At 39.4% G+C, this 21,799-nt stretch overlaps 1 protein-coding gene across 1 annotated transcript in view; it reads left to right on the forward strand.

Annotated features, from left to right (window-relative positions):
- Positions 1 to 21,799, forward strand: part of UHRF2 (ubiquitin like with PHD and ring finger domains 2) — a 97,371-nt gene that overhangs the window by 41,910 nt on the left and 33,662 nt on the right. Inside the window, exons 4-5 of the mRNA XM_061629521.1 lie at positions 11,597 to 11,815; positions 19,812 to 19,921. Of these exons, the coding sequence (XP_061485505.1) occupies positions 11,597 to 11,815; positions 19,812 to 19,921 (329 nt within the window). The remainder of the gene's footprint in view (positions 1 to 11,596; positions 11,816 to 19,811; positions 19,922 to 21,799) is intronic.

A 21,799-nucleotide genomic window follows, 5' to 3' on the forward strand; every position in this document is an offset into this window, starting at 1 on the left:
CTAAAAATTAATGGAACAAATGATAATCCATGTCTCAGTACCTGGAAAACAGTATTAGCAAAGGGGTCGTTATTTCCTTTTTAACCATTTGGCTACCAACTCACTTGCTGATGCGTTCCAAGGGAAGGGGTGTTAGGTTCTGCATCTATTCCTGACTAATGTAGAGGGAATCTAGATTTCAATTTTATTTTAGAAACTTTTGTTCTACAGTTTTCCTATGTCTGTTTTCTATGGGATAAACTCATAACATCTTGATCACATTCCAGATGACAAGAAAAGTCATGTGTTTCAGGCTAATGCCCTTGACATAGCTAAGCAACAAATGTTGCATGTCATAATGCTGATTGTGATTGAAAGGATGTGGTAGTACTATTATGTTTTAACAATCAGCCTAGTTCTTCTTCCAGAGAGCAAGGTCAGCATAGAGCGGTTGCCCTTTGTCAATGAAGTTTTAGTGGTCAAATATATGGTAGTTTAGAAGGACTCAAGAGGACCAAAATTACAGCTTGGTTTCTTTCTAAATACTGCTGGTGGTGTTCTCTCTAGCAACAGTCCTCCTCCAGATCTTCCACTGGATGATATGCATCCAGGAAATTCTGCACCTATGCACTGCATCAGAATTATTGATGCTTTAAACCACTGTTCTTCAACCTTGGGTCCCCAGATATTGTCAGACTATAATGCCTATCAAATCCAGCCAGCTTAGCCAATGGCCAAGGACAATGGGAGTTGTAGTCCAACAGCATCTGGGACCCAAGGTTGAAGGTCTGTACTGCCCTTGTACACTTCCTCCCTGGGAAGAAGATGCTGCAGAGGAGAGTAAAGGAGCAACTGAGAAGGTTTTGGTATCTCAGGTTCATCTGAGCTCTTATTCTTAGTACTTTAACATGCTAGAGGAGAACAGAAGACTTCAATAGATCCTTGACTCTTGAGATGTAAACTTCTTCATATGAAAGACCCAAGAAAGTCCAGATGCAGATGCTCTTTCCTATCTTGAGAATGGAGTTTAGATTTCATGTATAGATATAAAATTCTGTTTTTCTATTGAACTGCAACACACAAAGTACCTCCAATTTGCAGAGGGGCCTATTCTTTTTCAGTACCTTTTAACTTTCAAGTTTTCCACCACACCAGGGGTACTGTATATCCAAGTGCAATGCCATCATTGTAGCTTGCTGTCGCTGTGGATGGATTATGATCTTCATTTCTATAGACAACTGGCTTCCAGGTAATTTGTGCAACAACAAATAACTGCAATCATACTATAGTCATTTTACTAACACAGGGAGAAAAGTGTTACTCATGTCTCACCTTTTATATATATATATATATATGAACTTAATTGTGATTAACCAAACAGAGGTTTTTATTGTATTAACTAACATACAAATGCTGTTACCAAGGTGGCAGTTATAGAGCTTTTGCCATTATATATATGCCATTGTGGTATTTTGGAGGCATTTGTATTAAGATGTTTAGGGTGGTCACTCAAAGAATCCACAGTGAAATTTCAGATTCTGAGGGGTGGAAGGGGAATCTTATGTAGCTGAACTATAACATGTGTTTCAGGACAGTGGTGTTAGGCAGACATACTACTTCTCAATCTCCTAACCATGGTTACTGTTACATATCTGTTGGTGTTTTCACTAACCAGTTTCAATCCACCATTTGTAATCATAGTTAAAAGTGATGATGCAAATGGTGGTTTACAGCTAGTGAATATAGTCTACCTGTCAGAATTGAATTTATATGCTTCTGCCAAAATTAGTTTGCTTTTTTATATTTATATATCGTTTTAAAATCCAAGGATGTCCAGTTGCAGTTTACAGTAATAAAAATACATTTATACATAAGTGGATCAATCAAGCAACACAAATATAACATATAAGTGTTCATCAAAAATAAAAAATCACCTAAACAACACAAAATATCTACCCCCTCCACACAGGACGAACACCTACCACCACCTAAAGCTTAATTATCAGTGTTGCCCAAATGCCAGAGGGAATAAATATCTTTTGCCTGGCATTGGAAAGATGTCAAAGCCAGCTCTAGGTGAGCTTCTTTAGTGAGGGCATTTCACAATTGGGGCTACCATACGAAAGGGCTACCTCATATTTTGCTCAAGGTGTGGGTAGGTTCTTATGGGGAAAGGCAGTCCATGAGGTATCAGAGTCCCGAGCCATGCAAGGCTTTATAGGTCAAAACCAGTACTGAAAAGTCACTGAATGTCTAAATCTCAATGGGAAGTGATCTGATCATGACAAGGGAATGGCGATGTTCGAATTTGGAGGCATTGGCCTAAGGAAAAAGATCCTTATGTACAGCAGTAGATTCCATAAATGGCATGGTGTACATGACAGATGGTTTGCACTTTCAGCTTTGACATTACTAATCAGCTGTGTGTGTGTATGCGTGTATGAATTAGGACTTCCCCTACCCTGACAGAAGATCTTTTTAGAACTGACAGCATCAACCATGCCTATGTGCTGGATACGGTGCCCCTGACCCCTTTTGCATAGCATCATTTGTCTGTAGGAGCACATCTGGATGGGAATTTGGGCATGCAATCCTTTTCTGAACACAAATTGTGCTTGCTTGATCAGGCTGCCCGTGTTTAATCTTTTGGCATTAAATGACCAGTATATAGCTCAAGGGAAGGGAAATAAATTGAATCTGGAACAGGTATTGTAAGTTTCAGTTGGGGTTCCAGTGAGTGAATTAAATGGACTAATTTTACGTGCAAAACAGAGAGTGATGAGAAAAGGATGAAATGATTTTCTAATCAGCCTTAAGATACCAGATATATTTGTTATGTGCTCATGTAGGGTTAACACTTTTGTCTGAATCACATTCTAGGAATGTACAAATACAGCCTGTGGTCAAGGAAAACTGGGAGTCTGTCTTCATGGGCAACCCATTGCTAAGAAAGGTTTCCATAGAGATGGAAGATCACATGAGAGTTCTGCTATATGCTAGCATTAATATTTAAAATTAGAAGCAGGTTTGGTAGGGTTAAGCTTCCACAGAATCAAGCATCTATTTTGTGCTATATTTGTATAGGCTTTCTCTTTTAGTTTTTCTTTAAAATGATTAAGTCTTTATTAGGTATGCTTTTGTATTAAAATAATTTTGATTCTTGTAGTTTTCTAAAAACTATTAATTGACTCAAGTTATTGTTTCAAATGTATCAGATTGCAATCACAGTCTATTAAAATAAATTAGAAATTTGCCATTCGTTTTAATAGGATGTGAATTGCATCCATTACTTATTCAGGTTAACCAGGCAGAGCTGGTATATGTATAGGTTTACAATATGAATGTAACTGAAAAGTACATTGTTGGTTTACTATTATGCTAAGATTATGCTAATGATTAAACTATATAAGAGCAGTACATTAGATTAGAAAATAATGGGCTTTCTTCATTTTGGGCTCCCTCGTTTGTCTTTCTATCTTTCATGAAAATGAAATGAGAATCTCCTTTTGTTTCTTTATCTCATTTTGCCCTGTTTCATGTACTGCAGTGCTGCCCTGCCCTACTAAAGTTTAGATCCTCTAGCTGTGAATTCTGCATTGCTCTGCTGTAGTTTAAATTCTGTATTTAGAGGTGTATTATTAAATGGTTAAAGTTGGTGATATCTGACATTAGTCACACTCAGAGAGATCTGTTGAAATATATGGGTTTAAGAAACTGAAGTCCATTGATTTCAGTACGTTTGCTCCAAATGTGATTGACATTTGATATCACCCAGTGCTTATAGGCTGATGTTCTGGAAATATTCCGAACTGTGAACGTGCAATACTGTTTGAGTTCTAGCTTTGTGTTGAAGATGTGCAGGTGCCTTTCAAATCTTTTGAATCTCAGTTTTTTACAAAAGAAGGAAACAAATCTTTCCTTTTTACAGTATGCTCCAAACAGGCCTGTGTTAATTTTGTGTATTTCTTTTTCTGTAAATTAGTCTAGTTGGTCGAGTTACCATAGATGCTGCTCTACTGTGCAGCACTACTTTGGGTTTTTTAAACTGAAGCATTTATATGAATACATTGCAAAGAATAATTTGTACTGTATATTCCGGCATATAAGACGACTTTTTAACCCTGGAAAATCTTCTCCAAAGTCGGGGGTCGTCTTATACGCCGGGTGTCGTCTTATTAGGGTTGCCATGTTGCCCGGATAGCTGGGTTTTACCCGGATTCTAAGCATGCCACCAGGTGCCCGGCTAGCCCCTTAGGTGGCCCGGATTCTCAGCTTTCTTTAAAAAAAAAAATTAAGTTTCTAGGTGGTGCGGTTCTCGAGATATATATAAAAACGTCAGGCACCTCCCCCGTTAAATCTTTTTTTAAACTACTGTATAGCACTTCGTAGCTTTAACCCCGCCCGTTCAGGATTTCAGCCAATCAGTGAAGTGTTTGTTTGGTGGCAGTGTCTGCAAAACCTCATTGCGAGGCCAGAAAATGGTGGTTTCCCCTCCTGTTTATCTGAAAATCTCATAAATTGGGTAGGTATATACATTTCAGTTTTTCCCCCTGTTGTGTGTAGGAGTCAGATCCTGGGCAGTGTTTTGAAAACCTTCCCAATAGTTGCTTTTGGGGGTAAAAGCAGTGCTAATCCCATATGTCCAGAGTAAATCCTATTGAATTCAGTAGGAATTACTTTTGAGTAGACATGATTATGAATGTGCTGAAAATCAATGGGACTTTGGAGTGAATGTGAAAAAGAATTGTGTTTGTGTTCTCTTTCTGCCCCCCCCCCCAGTCCTATTTTAAAGCAAGTAGGCAGGGCTTACTTAGGTATTGCAGTTTTTATTCTGTAGGAAACTAATACTGATTTTTAAAAAACTAATACTGATTTTTCTGCAATGACCAATTGGTTTGACAATAAACTATTATATGGGCTGTATGTATTTATACATCTGCAGTGTGTGCGTGTGTGTATGGAGTCTTTCCAACACCTCTGTGAGGTAGGGTTGGAAACCAAGGCAGCTCACAACAAGAAATAAAGCCATTTAAAATCCAATAACCATAAAAACAAGTATAAACAGTTGCAAAACAGTGTAAAGTGGCATGATTCGGAATTTTGGGTTGTGTGAATGAAGTTGCTTATCACTTGAGGTTGCATTTCTGTCCCTGTTTGAGTAAGCCCCATTGAATACGCTGGGACTTGCTTCTGAATAAATAAATTTAGGATTGCACTATAAATATCTTTACAGTTTGTGTAAATAATAAATATATTTGATAGTTATGCTTATATAAATATTTCTTCATTTATCATATTTTTGGTTTTTGGTTAGGAATCCTGACTGGTTGTGAGATGCTTAGTTTTTTGCCTTATAGGAATCTTGTTGTGGTTGGTATGGTATTACATTTAGGAAAGTGTTACTGCCTTCTGTATTTTTTTTTCCTATTTGCATTTCACTTATCTTTAACCTCACTCCGTTACAGCCATAGAAGCAACAGCAGCATATGCAAGATAATTAACTCCCATTAGTGATAAGAACAAGAATTTATAATTATTATTCCAATTAAAACAAGAGGCTTATCAATACTTTGAAGAGGACCAGATATTTATTTTCTTTCTGAGCCCAGGACTGGGTCTTTCATGATGCCCGGTGTGTGTGTGTGGGGGGGGGGAGCAGGAGAGTAGTCGATAAGACAGACATCCTGGCATTGATAATCGAATTAGCAAGGTATGTGTGGGGTTGTTGTACACTTCCAGGCTCAGTTTCATTTTGAGTATGGAGGTGGAACCTGTGTAGATGTGGTTATCAAAGGGAGAAGAAATTTTGAGTTAAGCAAAGCTCTGCTTTTATAAAACCTAAGAAACATACAGTACTTTGAATGTCTGAGTGCCTGCACCAGTGGAATACTGGAGGAACTTGTAAAACTTGCTGCAACAGTATTTAGAACTGAGCATGTGGTGTGAAAGACTCCTTTTCCTAACATTTTGGCTTGTTTTTCTCTGATTGTGTATTTTAATTGTTTTTACTATATTTGTAAGCTGTGCTGAGCTCTGTTTTTAACAGCAAAAGGGCAGGATATAAATTCTCTTAATCAATCAATAAATACTCCATAGTGTTGGAAACTAGAGTCTAGGCATTTAATGTTGCTTTTAAAAAAAAGATTTCTCACATCTTTCCCCAGTTTTTGGTGGTAATCCCTAGGCACAAAAACAAAACAACTGGACAATCCAAATATTAATATTTATAAGTTTATAAGTGACAGTTTTCCTGCTAAGTACCTGCATGTCATAAGCAGGGGTAGTCTTATACGGCGAGTATATCCCAAACTCTATATTTTAACTGGAAAAGTTGGGGGTCGTCTTATACGCCCAGTCGTCTTATATGCCGGAATATACGGTACTTTAAGTTATGACTGTGTAAATAGTGTTGTGTTGTGTACCTTTCACCATGCTAATAGAACAAGAAAAAGTGAAATGTTTCTTTGTAAAACTAATGGACTCTTTTTTTCCTTCCCGATGTTGGTGATTTTTATGATGAACTTGATTGCCAGTGAGATGCAGGGCTCCCTTTCCTTAATTAACATTATTCCTTCAGTAACATGCTTTCCCCCCATAATTTAAAAAAGGCATGAAAAATGCAAACATTTGCAATCCTAGGCTCTGATTTTCAAAGTACTTAAGGTTGGGTACTTTGTTGTTGTTGTTGTTGTTGTTGTTGTGTGCCTTCAAGTCGATTACGACTTACGGCGACCCTATGAATCAGTGATCTCCAAGAGCATCTGTCATGAACCACTCTGTTCAGATCTTGGAAGTTCAGGTCTGTGGCTTCCTGTATGGAATCAATCCACCTCTTGTTTGGACTTCCTCTTTTTCTACTCCCTTCTGTTTTCCCCAGCATTAATGTCTTTTCTAGTGAATTATGTCTTCTCACGATGTGTCCAAAGTATGGTAACCTCAGTTTCATCATTTTAGCTTCTAGTGATAGTTCTGGTTTAATTTGTTCTAACACCCAATTATTTGTCTTTTTTGCAGTCCATGGTATGCACAAAGCTCTCCTCCAACACCACATTTCAAATGAGTTGATTTTTCTCTTATCCACTTTTTTCACTGTCCAACTTTCACCTCCATACATAGAGATCGGGAATACCATGGTCTGCATGATCCTGACTTTAGTGTTCAGTGATACATCTTTGTATTTGAGGACCTTTTCTAGTTCTCTCATAGCTGCCCTCCCCAGTCCTAGCCTTCTTCTGATTTCTTGACTATTGTCTCCATTTTGATGACTGTGCCCAGATATTGATAATCCTTGACAAGTTCAATGTCCTCATTGTCAACTTTAAGGTTACATAAATAAATGGTACTTAGGTCCTCAGAAAACCAGCACCCTTATATGAGATACGCCTCTGATAAATCCATTCTGTGCCCCTATTTAGACTAGTAGTTTTGAAAACTAAGAATTGCAGTTATAAAATTTCATACTTTGAATGGATTGCACCTTTTGGTTTTACACTACAACTTTTGAAATTGCTTGTAAGAGATTGGTGCTCTTCATATATATTTGCACTCTTGATTGCTGGGTCTTTGGCAACCTGCAAGACTGATGAAATTAAACTAGCTTATGTTTTGAGTGAATTTCTATTTTAGTGGCTCAAAATGTAATGTTTTTTTTTTAAAACCTCATTTTTTTTTATACTGGGGTGGGGAATTGGTTCTGATTGGTGGGCTTGATCCTTTTCTCCCCTACTCCTTGTAGGCCAAATTTGACAGATGGGCATCATGACGTCAGATGATGAGGCACTTTGAAGTCCTGACAATGGTTGGCACACTTTGAAGTGCTGTCAGTCAGCTGATCATTGGCATTTCAAAACAGTGAGCAGGGTTCTTGCCAAGGAGCAAGAGGCCTGCAAAGAGCCCTGCTGAGGTCTTTAAAAGGGCTTGAGTTACCCATGGGGAAGTCAGTACTGAAGTTGATCCCAGAGATGTCTATCAGCTGATAGTTGCTTACTTTAAGCTCTGCCTTTTGCATGGTTCAGCTGGCTATGGAGTTCCCCATGGGGAATTCAGTAGCACAGCCGATAGTAGCTGGCTTGCTCTTGTTGCCAATCAACTGGTTGGCAGTGATAGTACGCCCTCCCTTGACAAGGTACAATTGGGAGTGAACTTTTAAGGTTCCCAGTTCTGCATGTCTCTATCTACCTCTCACTTGATGTCACATGTGATGTCAGGTGTGGGGCAGGTGGTTTGGGGAAAATGGCACCGCAGACAAAATTGGGACCCTTGGTGGGCCTAATAAGGCCCATGACTGGAGGTTCCCCACCCATTTTATACACTTGTATTTACTAGTGAAAAATGCCTATCCATCTCTCTTGTACGATCTCTTGTTGGATTTCTCTTTTCAAGAACTTCCCTTTTAATGTATAGACATTGTACTTCAATGGATAAGGAACTGCTAGCCTGGGGAGTGGATATGACCCCTGGGGTCTCTCCATCTGACTCACAGCATTCTCTTGTTACCCCTTGTTGCATGTCTCTCCTGCTGCAATTAGGCTTGTAAAAAGCCTTCTATTGGAGGCTGGCAAGCTGGCCAAGACAAAAAACATTCCTTGGGCAAAAGAATGTTCCTGAATGTATTCATGATTAAATTGGGGAAATGCCATTTATTTTAGGAGTGTTTGTTATACTTGCTTTTTTGCAGCTTATGATAATAATTAGAAATAGAAGCACTCATAAGGAATACTTTTATGTGGTTTACAATATGGAGAGTAGGGGAGGGACAGACTGCCTCCTGCATTCTCAAAATGGTGCTCCTTTCATTTGTCTGGCCTTTGGGGTGTGGAGTTGGATTTTCAAAAATGATTTTACTCTCCTCTTAACTCCAGAGGTAAATGAAATTTGAAAATGATTGTTATGAGTCCCATGGAATGGTCTCGGAGCGATGAAGAATAAGAGGAGGAAACGTAATGGGACTTGTGGGAAGGCCGAAGTGATTTGTATTCAGAGGGGATTGAGGCCAAAGGCTTCAGTGCCACTCACAGTGGCAGCTCCGCCCTCGTAACTCCAGTCATAACTGATGAGGCACTGCCTGATCAAGAGGCTGCCTCTTCACCTTCCCTGCTCCCCTCTTCCTTGCTGTCCCCACTTTTGCTGCCATACACCCCTTCTCTTGAGGAGGAGGACCTCGATGAAGTGTCCCTGCCACCCTTGCCTCGGGGTCCCACTGAGGAAGAGTGCTTGCATGATCCTGTTGGCGTGTGCGTGTATAGATCATACAAGGATGGAATGAATCCAAGAGTCGCATAGAACAGGAATAAGCCAGGCCAGGCAAGTTTCTTGTAAGAGTCTTTACTAGGCAAAGACATTAGACACAGTTCTCTTCACAGACAGCTTTTCCCCCACACTGAGCTTTTCCAAGCATCCCACCTTATCAGGCTTCCCAGCCAGCTGCTGACCTTGGCAAACCTGGCGCTCTGTTCTCACAGCTTAATCCTTCTGCTTCAGGTTTCACTCTCTTTGCTAAAAACCCTGTCTGTGAGTCTCACAGCCTGCTTCACTGACCAACAGCCCCCACCTGAGACTCACAGATTACAAAACTTCATTGTTCATTATTACATTTCTACAATATTAACTTTTCATTACAATACATATCAGTACATGGTTTGTTTTCTTACAGTTTCTATTTACATTTTTCAATTCAGTTCTTGTTTCTTTATTTCTTTATTTCTTTATTCACACAGGTTTTACAGAGTCATTTTTGTTCACTTTTATTTGATAATACATTTATATTTCATTCCTCAATACAAAATTTCCACATGAGATCCATTGTTTCTTTATCTATTGGTCCTTCTTTTTCCCATTCTACTGGATATTTATCTGTTTCATTATTCTGTTGTGTAACATTAAATGTGAATCTCTGAGGTGGTTGACCTTTCGTTTTTCTTTCTGACCTTCTAACATTATCTATTTCCATTTTTCCTCACTTTCAATTTTACTTGGACCTGCACCTGTGTCTGCACTTGTACTTGGCGTTTCTGTATCTTGCATTGCCATGTCTTCACCTCTCAGCCTTTTTACAGTACGTTTGCCACCGTGTATTAGATCAGTGTATTAGACCAACAGATCCATGACACCTTTCTCACACAAGTAGAATGAACCTGCCCACACTTACTTAAGGGTTGTAAAGTGGTGTGTCTAATTGCTGCAATGTCTTAGCTGAATCCTGTTGTAACCTGTAAGTTGATTCATGAAGTGCTCTGAACTGAAATTTTCCATTAAACCTATTAAAGAAAAGCACACCTTTGTGTCTGTGTCTGCCTTCAACGGGTTTGGGCAAGACAACAGCGGGCAAAATCTGAAGAACTATGTAACCAAATGCATTAACTTGAGGGTCTTTGAACACAAAGTCCCCATGCTGTGTGTAAAGTAGCTTTTCAAACTATGAGACATTTTGAAAGGTATTTGTGATACACAATGTGGTGTTTTTTTTCATTGTTAAAAATCTCACTGGGCACATTGCGAACATTTTGTGTATCTAAAGTCTTTTTGTATTAGTCCATAACTGTATTTTTTTGCTGAAAACCTTATTTGTAAAATTTGTTGTCTCTTGAGGCCTTCAACTGATGTTACTCCTGTACATTTTAGTATCAATAAGATTCAAATGTAGACTGATCCAGAATTGAGGTTCTTAGGCTGTAATTGAAAGGATTTAATTAGAAATGCAATTGAAATTGCTAAGATGTATTCCAGAGTAAATATATTTAGGATTGGAGTGATTCTAGTGCTTTTTCAAATAATTTGAAATAGGAGAATTAATCAGAATTATCTATCTGTTGTTCAGAGACACATTATGAAGGCCCAAAACATATTTATAGAAAGGAGTAATGGTTAGAGTCAATAAAGGGCAATATGCATATCCCATGATTCACCTGTGGGTGTGTGACCACAGTGCAGAGACTCCTTATAGGTGTGACCAAATGCCACCATTTGTGACTTGAGTCTTGCCAACAGTCTACTCTATGCCATATTACAGATTGCCCTTTAAACTTCCCTGTATTCCAAGCAGTTAATCATACATGATGGGGAGTTGACCTAAGCATGTTAAGTAGAGCACAAGTCCTATTGGACTTAGTGGTAATTGTAAGTTAACATACTTACAATCATACTTCTAGTGTGGTTTCCTGGGTCGTGGCATATGCCACCATTGAAAATAAATCCTCAAAAATTACTGGCACAGGATTTGATAAGATATAATCAAAGAAATGCTAATTGTGATTTTCAATATTGCTTGTAGGGGTGGTTCCAGTTGGACCCTTAGGTTTGTGGAAGGGATTTTGATCCAGCAGATCCTTCCACAAGCAGAGGAGGAGGAGAAACAATTTTCAGTGATTTCCCAATGTAGGCTCTGTGCATCCCCATCTGTTCTGGAAGGTTGGGGGATGCTCCAGAACAGTGTTGCAGGTGGCATGAGGGCCTCAAGTGGGAATCTCTTCTTCCATTAACAGAGGCTTCTGCTGCATTAAAAGCCATTCGGTGAATGAAAGGGCACAATTGGATCCAACCTAAATACTGTATTTCCTTTAATCTGTTTTGACGATGTGGTAGATACTCTTCTAACTTTTGGTTTGTTTGTTTCTTTAAGGTATCCGGAGAGTGGCATTGTAGAAATGTCTGTCAGCAATCTTCGACCACGAGCAAGAACTATTTTGAAGTGGAATGAATTATGTGTGGGTGATGTGGTGATGGTTAACTACAATGTAGAAAGTCCAGAAGAGAGAGGATTCTGGTTTGATGCAGAAATAACCTCTCTGAGAGAGATTTCAAGAACTAACAAAGAAGTTTATGCCAAAATTATGCTGGGGTAAGATGTTACTGGTTACTTTTGCAGTCTATCTCAGCAAGAATTTCAATTTTCAGCTGTAACAATGTGCTTTTCATTCCCACATATTTTTGGAGGTGAGAATTATCTTTATTGTTAGCAGAAAGTTGGTGTTTTTAAATTTTTGATGTAGTTTAGATGGACTGAATATATTGAATTATTGTAGTTATATTGATTGATTAATTGAAGAGGAATTGCCCAGATTATTTCAGTGGACCAAGGGGCTGGTGGCCAGGGACGTGCAAGGGGTAGGGTCCTCACAGATAGCAGGTCCCTGTACTCCCCAATCGTGCCCCCCAACTATGCATGGACAAAGCAAGAAAACACAAACAGCCCCACAAAACTGGGCATAAAAAGGGGGTCCTTCTCCCTCTTCTGCCAGTTCTTCCTTCTCTTTCTCCCCCACTCCCTCATTGTCATCTCCATCCCCTCAAACCATCTCAAAGCGAGGCCATAGAAAAGGGACAAAGCACAAGACCAAAGAGCAAATGGCATTTCCCTTCTTCACCCCCAGAAGGCATAAGGGGAGCAAGAGAAAACACAGAAGGAAAGTGACCACTGCCTTGAGGCTCCTGTCGAATTCAGAGCATTCCCCCTCCTCAGAGGATAGGGAGTGCTTTCAAAAGAAGTCTGGAAGCACAAACTACACCTGTGGGGGTGGGCTGTTTCAGTCAGAATATTTTCCAGCCTTGCTAGCCAAAGCCAGAAGGATTCTGTAGTTACCAAAGGAGCAGCCCAAAGAGCTTGATGCAACCTAATCATCTGTTTCTAAGCACTCAAAGAACGCTTTCCCACATGATGAACACAGGTTAGTCATGTTTCCTTTTCCAGATTCATTTCACACATTGTGGAAAGCAAAATGAACAACACGAAACAAGCACGAACCTGTGCACAAGTTAGTCAGCAAACACTACTTCTTTGCCCACAGGGTTATGGAACACCTGAAGACTCCAGCCCTGGATACACCATTTGCTGCACTCTCCTCTGGTTCTTCTCACAGAAGGGGAGGGGCCCGAAAAGATACATGTGACAAATGGATGCAAGCAGCCTTGCATAGGGACTTTAAGGTGAAGGCAGCTGTGTTCAGAGCTTCAGGAGCTACTTTGGGGTTTGCTTGTGCAAATATGCTGTGGGCAAAGGAATTATCTAATGGAGGACTTTCCCAGCATGTCAAGGGTGGACTGAAACAGATTTTACTTGCAGCGGTATTCTGGGCAAACTCAGCTTGGGATGCCATGCAGTTCAATGCCAGGGCTATGGGGGCCAGCACCGTGGCTCACCATAACTTCTGCCTGCGCCATTGGGACGTGGATCCCAGATCCCAAAGTTGCTCAGCCAATTTGTCATTCAGGGAAAGCAGACTTTTTGGGGAATTCCTTGATAAAGTACTCATTGAAATGGGGGCCAAACAAAAGTCCCTCCCAATGGGGAATTTCAGCCATTTCAGAATTTCAGACTTACAACTGACAGCTTTCTTCTGGAGGATACAAATCATGTTGGGGCAGATCAACCACCTCCTGATCCCAGTTGGCCTTCACCTATCCCTCCACCTCCAAGTTCCGGAAAGGAGCCAAAAAGGAGCAAACCTCTTGACGCCACAGTGTGACCTTTCAGAGGGCCATAGGGAGCAGACTACTTCATTTTGTGCACGAATGCCTCAAAGCAGCAACCAGCAAGTGGGTGGTAGAAACAGTTCCCTCAGACTACCCATTGGAGCTTTCCAAGGGTCCAGCGGAGAAGTTTATAGTGATCCCATGCTCCCAAAGGCCAGATGAGCTTCAGCCTCTACAAGGCTATTGATCATCTGTTGAACATCCCAGCCATGGAACTGGTTCCAGACTCAGAATGGAACCACTGGGTCCTCTCTATCTTTGTTATGGTTCTGAAGATATCTGGGCCACTTGGACCTCAACTAGCTGAACAGATGGATAGTGTACAAATGGCTCAAAATGGAGATCCTGAAATCTATCTCAAAAGCCATCAATTGAGGCAACTGGATGGCGTCTATAGGCTTGTCAGAGCCTTATCTCCATAATCTTATCCACCAAAAACACAAAAAACCCCACAAGATTCTGCTATGACAGTCACCTTCATCAACACAAAACACTTCTGTTCAGGCTCACCTTTGCCCCCAGGTCATCAAGGCTCTAGTGGTTGCAGGTTCACTTATATATTGACGATATCCTCATCATGACCTCTTCAAGGAAAAAGTGCAGAAGGATGTACAGGCCACTTTGTCTTGCCTCAGTCAACATGAATTCACAATGAGCCTGGAGAAGAGCACTCTCCAACCCACAGAGAACATAGCGTATCTCGGGGTGCAGTTTGATTTTCATCGGTTCAGATATGCTTCACCCAGAAGTATGTGGACAAGATCTGAGGGAGAATGATATTGTCAGAGTCGTTAAACATGATGAAACTAGCAAAGCTACAGGGGATGCTGGTGTCCTCTTAGCATTTGGTGAACTGAACTCATTTTCCCTCATGCCCCCTGTTACAAGTGCAATCTATCCATTCAGGAACAGATTGCAGAGTTGCACAGTCTGCAGATTCTGATCAGGCAGGATCTACACAAAGCACTGAGTTGCTGGTTGTTCCCCCAGTGGCGGCTGGAAGGAGTTAGCCTGGTAATTCCAGCCAAAAAGATCGTTGCCACAGTGCCAACTAGGGGACCTACCTGGAATCTAGGCTGACACAGTATGTGTTGACTACGAGCGAGGTACAATGGAGCATCAGTTGGGTGAATATCCAGTGGTGTGGCTGGATCTATTGGACTTAGCAGTGGGGTGATTTCTCCTTGTTGGTGCATCCATTGTTTCAGCGCTTCCTACGGGGGTGAGCCAGCAGAACATCATGGTCTGTTGCTTTCCTATGTGGAACTTGAATTGTGTACTTTCTGTGCTCATGGGGCTGCACTTTGAGCCTCTGGTCATACGTGAATTGAAGCTCCTTAGTTAGCCTCTTGGGTATTGAATGTGAATGCCATATTTGGGAGGAAGGTTCTGTAAAACATGACCACCTGCTTCTGGAATCTGGCCATGGGAAATTACTACTATTATGCCACAAGCTGTGGAATACCTGCCTGCAACCACTGGGGGGCAAAACGGAAATTCTTACTGTGAATTTCTATTCCCAGGGGTTCCTGGATGGAATCTCCCCCCCCCCTTCATTCCGGTGTCTGCTGGGTTTAGTTCCTTTGATGGCTTCTGCCAGTGCTCTACATGTGGGGGGAGGTAGACAGAGTTTCCTTGCCCTGTTTTCCTGTGTTCTTGGTATGTTGTTTCATCTTCTTGGCAGCTTGTTTTCTACACTCTCAAGTTAGTTTCTACTCTCATGGAGTAGTACACCATGATAATTTTGTTTCCCTTTAGTATGATCTCTACAGATATTTTGTCTTTCCATTCAGATAATTCTGGATTTCCCACCCCCAGTTATCATGGAAACCACTAAAGTATCAAATTGCACATTATATTTGGTAGAAAACCCATCCCTCTTTTCCCCTGAGAAATGCAGCTGCATAAATGCTCGAAGCAGATATAAGAATGGCAGCTAGAGCCAACAGGTGACAGCCAAGCAGTTATTATTAGTTTGTTCTGAATGATTTTGTTTGAAATGGAACCTAAATGAGAATTTGGTTGTGATCTTAAGTACATTTTCTTGAGAATAAGTCCAATTGAATTCAGTGGGACTTACTTCTTAATAGCCCTGCATTGGATTGTTAATATGTTCATTGACAATGTGAAACCTGTGGCAGTCACTTGCTGAAATATGGCTGTAATTCCCTTTAACCCAAATGCCTCATCAAAATAAAATGAAATTTATTGAAAATATTACCTTGTTAATTTTTTATACAGTGTCTTTTGTAAAACACTAAGCATGAACTTCTTTAAATAGTAACCCACAACAAATAGTAATTGCTTTATTGTGTTAGTAACAACAGTTTTGCGAAGTGTTAGTATGAATCAGAAGTTTAAAGATAATAATTTGGGGAAAGGCTCATTTTTACTAAAACTATGCATCCTTATGAATCCCAGCAGTTTTTGGTCTTAACTTCATGCCATAGAGAAGACAGACCCTAAGCCTACTCAGTGCTTTTTTAAATGATACCATAAGAATTGCCAACAAAATTGAAAATGACTTAATTGCTGTATATCCTGACTTGGACAAAATCGCTAGTCGGTCTCTTTGTTAGTTTCCTGAGCAAGGTACACATTAATGAAATGGCAAATGTAACTGCACAATTTTTGTTAAGAGGACTCTCTAAAATACATATCAAACTAAATTATTTGTTAGCAATTGCAGAGATAGACAGTGTTGTCCAGCTGCATATCTTTGCAACATTTTTTTAATCAAAGTTTAATCTCAGACAAAACTGCAAATTAGCATGTTTCATATATTTCAGCAGTGCTCTGTTGAAAATTAAAATGTGTCACGGACTTGCAGTTATTATGGTGAAATATATTTTCTTTGCAGGCCATGAAATCTGTGTAGCTAGAAAATTGGCTTAAGGGTTTATTTCAAAATAGCACAGTTCTAATAAAATGGTCTGGAAAATGCCATTCAGATTACCTGGCTTGTATTTTGTCAAATACACATAAAATGTTACTTGGGATGTATATGTTTTTGTTTCCATCTACCCTATGTATAAAAATAAGTTAGTTGGGACCATGTGGCACCTGTCTCATAATGTACAAATTCTTTCTGAAAGCACAACAGAATTTATGTTATTTCTGAAACATACATTCCTCTGGCCTATATTTTGACCAAGCACTAGTTTGGAAGAATGTCTTTTAAGTAAGCTTTAATACTTAAGTGAGAACTAGCTTTTGGTGTATTTCTAGTTAATTGTGTTTGTTAAAAAAACAAAGAACTGTGGTAATGAATATGTAGTAAATAAGAGTGAAATAAAGAATAATAGGGATAAAATAATCAAAAGGCTAGGCTGCTTCTATGCTTCAATCATACCTTGTTGAATAGCAGCACTCAACCTACATTATTTTGGAGTGAAGATAAGGTATCTTGGTGTGAAGATACATAATTTTACTAGAAATTGTGGTGCCTTTTACTGCATAGTTAATTATAGCTAAAATTAATAAGCAGTCATAATCCTGTCAGAAAAATACTTTCAAGAGGGACTGATTTTACATTCCCTGTTTTTCAACTTTCTGCCCTTAAATCTTCAACCTTCTGGTTTCAAGTGTTTTTTTGCTGACCTTGAGGAGGCTCTTTGATAGTAACTATGGCAACTGTTAAATTAATTAGTTTCTTGTAGTGAGCGTTGGTCTAAATATGGATCTCTTGCCAGAGGATTAAAAACTCTGATCCTCTTGGCTATTTTAGATTCAATTTGTTTTCCATTTCTGACTATTTAGAATATGTATTGTCATCTTTATTGGTTTGGTTTAGTGGTATTATCTATTCTTTAATTTTGTTTGAATTTTAGATTTTTGTTTTTTAAAAATATTATGAAATGAGGGAATGAATATAAATGTGTAAGAAATATATAAGAAATAAATGGTTGTTGTATAGAAGGTCTCTAGTCTTATTTCCACTCTTCAAGGATAGTTAACCACAAGCAAAATGTCTGTTACGTTGCGCTTGCGAGTGGCCAGTGTTTTTGTTCTTCAGAGTTATAAACAAAGTGTGCACAAAGACTATTTCACTCTTGTAAATTTTCTCCTCAGATGGAAGCCATTTTCTTTTGTTTAGTATATCTGCCTTTCAAAAGTATAAAGCAGGCTTGGCCTCCGAATTGAGCTAGGCAAGATTGCAGCCAGGAAAGAGAAACTGTCGTATCACACAAGATTAGCTGAATTTAGTAATGTACAAGTGCTCTCTTCAGGGTGGATGGCTGCCAGCTATATGTGCTCCTCCCCCTTTTCTCCTTGAAAATTGTGTGGATCATTTTCCTTGTAACAAGACTATTTCAAAGAGCTGAGGCAAGTCATCATATCCTTGGTTTTCCTTTCCCCACACCCTGCCTATTGCAGCAGTGCTCATAATCCTGTGGTATGAAACATTTTGGCAGATTTTATATCCTCACTAGTGTGGCAGGGGGAACTTAAAACAAAAACAAGTAAGTTGAAAATCAAGAAGTCTTCCACAAAACCAGAAGGAGGAATGAGAACAGCCACAAAGACTAACAAAAGCAACAGTCTTTAAGCAATCTCTTTCCATTTTTTCATCAACAGATGTTAGGAACATCTCTTGGAATACAGTAGGGCCCCACTTTCCAGCAATTTTCACTTTTTGGCTGGGGCCTGGAGCGTAACCTGCCATATGAGTGGGGCCCTACTGTACAATAGAGAAGAGCTTGGTCTTCTCAACTTCTTCCAGCAGTCTCCAGTGAGAGACCTTTTTGTTCTCAGTATTGTCTCCATAAAAGTCAAAGCTTGATAAAATTGACAGTAGATTGAAAGCCACTAGGCTTTGGGTATCTGTGATTTTGGCACTTTTGCCAAGTTGGTGTTGTCATATGTGTGTTTACTGTAGCGAAGAGAAAATGGCTGGGGGAGCAGAGTGCAGGGGAGAATCTGAGGACAGAGGAAGGAGTAAGTAAGCACCCGTTCTTTGCACTGCTTTTCTGCTCCAAATTATACACATACATATTCCACTGCTTTTTAGGTGTTTGGGGGACACCTTGGTTCCTAGACCCAGATCATTACTGTATGTCTAGTTTTGCTGCAAAATAACAGTCAAATTTTGTTTTTCTAGTTAAAATCCCTGTTTTTGTTTCATGTTTATTAAGCTCAAATTGGTGCGACAGGTCCTGTAGAGTGGAAAATGAATTTTAAAAATTCTTCACTGGAATTATGTAATGGTCAATTTTAGTGTTAATAAAAATGTAGCTGTTAATGCCATCCTCCAAATTGCTGGTGCTTAACTTGCCCCATGAATCAATGTGACACAAATGGGATCTGCTGCAACAAAATGTTGTTGTGTATCCTCATCCTATAACAGGCATTCTCTTGTTCATGGTGTTCGCCAGCCATGACCTCCTCCAGGATTCTATAAGCTATGGAGAGCTCAAAGTAGGGCATTTCATACACCCCTCCAGTTTTCATTTTTTCTTTTCCAACTGACAATCATAATTACTAAGCATGCTCAATAACCATATGATTGTGGGGTTTTTTTGGCCCCTTTTTGTTTTTTTTTAAGGTTTTTAAAAAATCTCTGTAAATTGGACTTCCCCTGAGCATGCTGCTACCTCCGTAATTTTTATTGGTGGCCTTGTTTTGACTCCATTCCTATGAGCACTCATTAACTGAGATTACTTTTAGAGGGAATGGTAAAAGTACTTAATGTAGCTTTATTGTCATTTTGATTACATGTTTATATTTTAAAATTACAAAATTATTGATAAAAAAGGCTTGGCACAGTTGTCCTTGTACTATCGAAGTCTTTTGCTGCTACTGTGTTGGACTACTTACATATTTTTGTTTTACTTTTTCCCCCTATCGTCAGGTTTATTTTATATTGTTAATTGAAGATGACCTTTGACAACATGCTTGGAAAACCAGTGTAGATTTTTTTAAGCATTAATTTGTTCATGTTACAATTCTATATTTAACATTCTCTATCCTTTTTTGTATTTTATAAAGTTTACAGCTCTGTATTTTCAGCTTCTGCATACATGTTCGTTTCATTTCCTTTTTAACTTTTTCAGATTTGTAAGCTTTGTAAAGTGTATAAGCCTTGTACTAGTACTGTATTTATACCTTGTTTTTTGTTTTTGTATAAATATAATTTGTACAAATTTTTTGCAATAATGTAGACCAACAAAAAATGTTCTTTAAATACAGTAATAGTGGGAGAGCGGCTAGGGAGGTGGTAAATAGTAATTAAAAATAGTAATAAATAGCAGAGTATGATAAATAATAGTAATGTGTTAGAAGAGTCGGTTATCTGTGTTCTGCTGGCCAGTGTTATAATTGGAATTAGAGAAACGTTGCCAAAACTTTCATGCTTTCATTTTCAGCGGTCCAGAAGATGTCATAAATGATTGCAAACTCCTTTTTATAGAGGAAATATACAAGATTGAAAAGCCAGGAGCATATCCACTGACATTTGCAGATGGAGAGTTCAAAAGTAAGCATATTCCATTATTTGTAAGCTTTTCTATGCTTTTATACATTATTTTCAAATTTAAGTCATCTGTATAAGGTTTGTAGGGAAATCTAGAGAACAAATACCTTTTGCTTTCAGTAGAGGTATGTAAAATAAACATGTAATGTTAACCCATATTCTGCTTGGATAGGTATTTGACAAAAATGCGTGTCTCAGTTATTTGGGTGGATGCCCACACCTCCTAGATCATCTTGAAATAAACATGAGGGTAAATAGTTTTTTATTCCGTACAGGGATATAATTCAACTCTGGCTAATCATCCAACTTACTTTGCTAATGTCTTAACAGCCAGTTCCCTTTTACTGGACCTCGGCATGTTGAATCTCTGTCCATAGTTAAATGTTTTAGTATACAAATACAGATAAAATTGTCCTCTTGCAAGTAATTCTAAGCCGAAACTTTGACTCATCTGATGATGAAGCACAAGATGCTTTGTGTGTAGTATGGCCAGTAAAACCAACAGTGACAAGTTATATATTCCAGCATCCCTTAAAATAATTAAAGATAAAATGCGTGCATGAATAAAATTGTTTTAATTGCCTGTGCTTACTGACAATGGCAGAAAGTTCTAAAAGCTCAGGCTTGCTACTGGGAAAGATCTGTTAATGAAGACAAAGATGTTTTGACTGCTTGGATGGCATCTGTATGATTGGTAGTCTCACGACCAATAGAAGGATCCAAGGATTTTAACCTGACTCCTGTGAAAGGTTTCCTGATTCTGATGTGGCTATATTAATGTCTTGGTTTCAAGTTCTAGTTCCTTTAACAGAACAAAACAGTATATGTTATATTGCCTAAAAAGTATTAATACTGGGTCCTTGATTCTCTGATAATTGTCTGTCTGGTTTAGCTCTACTTTTAAAATTAGATCTGGAAAGAGGTTGCGCTCCTCTCATTGTCCAGTACTTTCTGGAAGATTCTCAAGAGTCCCACACCTTGTAACCAAATGCAGGTTACAGCTCAGGATCTTGTCTGTTCATGAAGTTGGGGTATCTTATTTATTTATCTGTTTATTAGATTTATATACCCCCCCATAGCTGAAGCTCTCTGGACGATTTACAGCAATTAAAAACAAATATACAAATCTTAAAACACAAAAAACAATTTAAAAACACAATTAAAAAGAAATTAAAAACAATTCAAAAACACATGCTAAAATGCCTGGAAGAACACTTGACCTGGCACTGAAAAGATAACAGTGTTGGTGCCAGGCGCACCTCGTCAGGGAGATCATTCCATAATTTGGGGGCCACCACTGAGAAAGCCCTCCCCCTTGTTGCCAGCCTCCGAGCTTCCCTCGGAGTAGTCACCTGGATGTTGAGCGTAGGGTTCATGTCAGGAGAGGCGTTCCATCAGGTATTGTGGTCCTAAGCCGTCTAAGGCTTTATAGGTTAAAACCAGCACCTTACATTGAGCTCAGAAACATACAGGTAGCCAATGCAAGTGGGCCAGAATCGGTTTTATATGTTTGACGTCTGGTCCCTGTTACCAATCTGGCCGCTGCATTTTGCACAAGCTGCAGCTTCCGAACCTTCTTCAAAGGCAGTAATCTAACTTGGAGGTTACCAGAGCATGGACAACTGAAACCAGGTTTTCCCTGTCCAGATAGGGGCGTAGCTGGGCCACCAACTGAAGTTGGTAGAAGGCACTCTGTGCCACCGAGGCTATCTGAGCCTCAAGTGACAGAGATGGTTCTAGGAGTACCCCCAAGCTACGAACCTAGTCCTTCAGGGGGAGTGCGACCCCATCCAGGACAGGTTGGACATCCACCATCTGGTCAGAAGAACCACCTACTAGCAGCATCTCAGTCTTGTCTGGATTGAGCCTCAGTTTATTAGC

This window comes from Rhineura floridana, chromosome 1 (genome assembly GCF_030035675.1).
Source record: "Rhineura floridana isolate rRhiFlo1 chromosome 1, rRhiFlo1.hap2, whole genome shotgun sequence".
In the NCBI taxonomy this organism is placed as follows: Eukaryota; Metazoa; Chordata; class Lepidosauria; order Squamata; family Rhineuridae; genus Rhineura; species Rhineura floridana.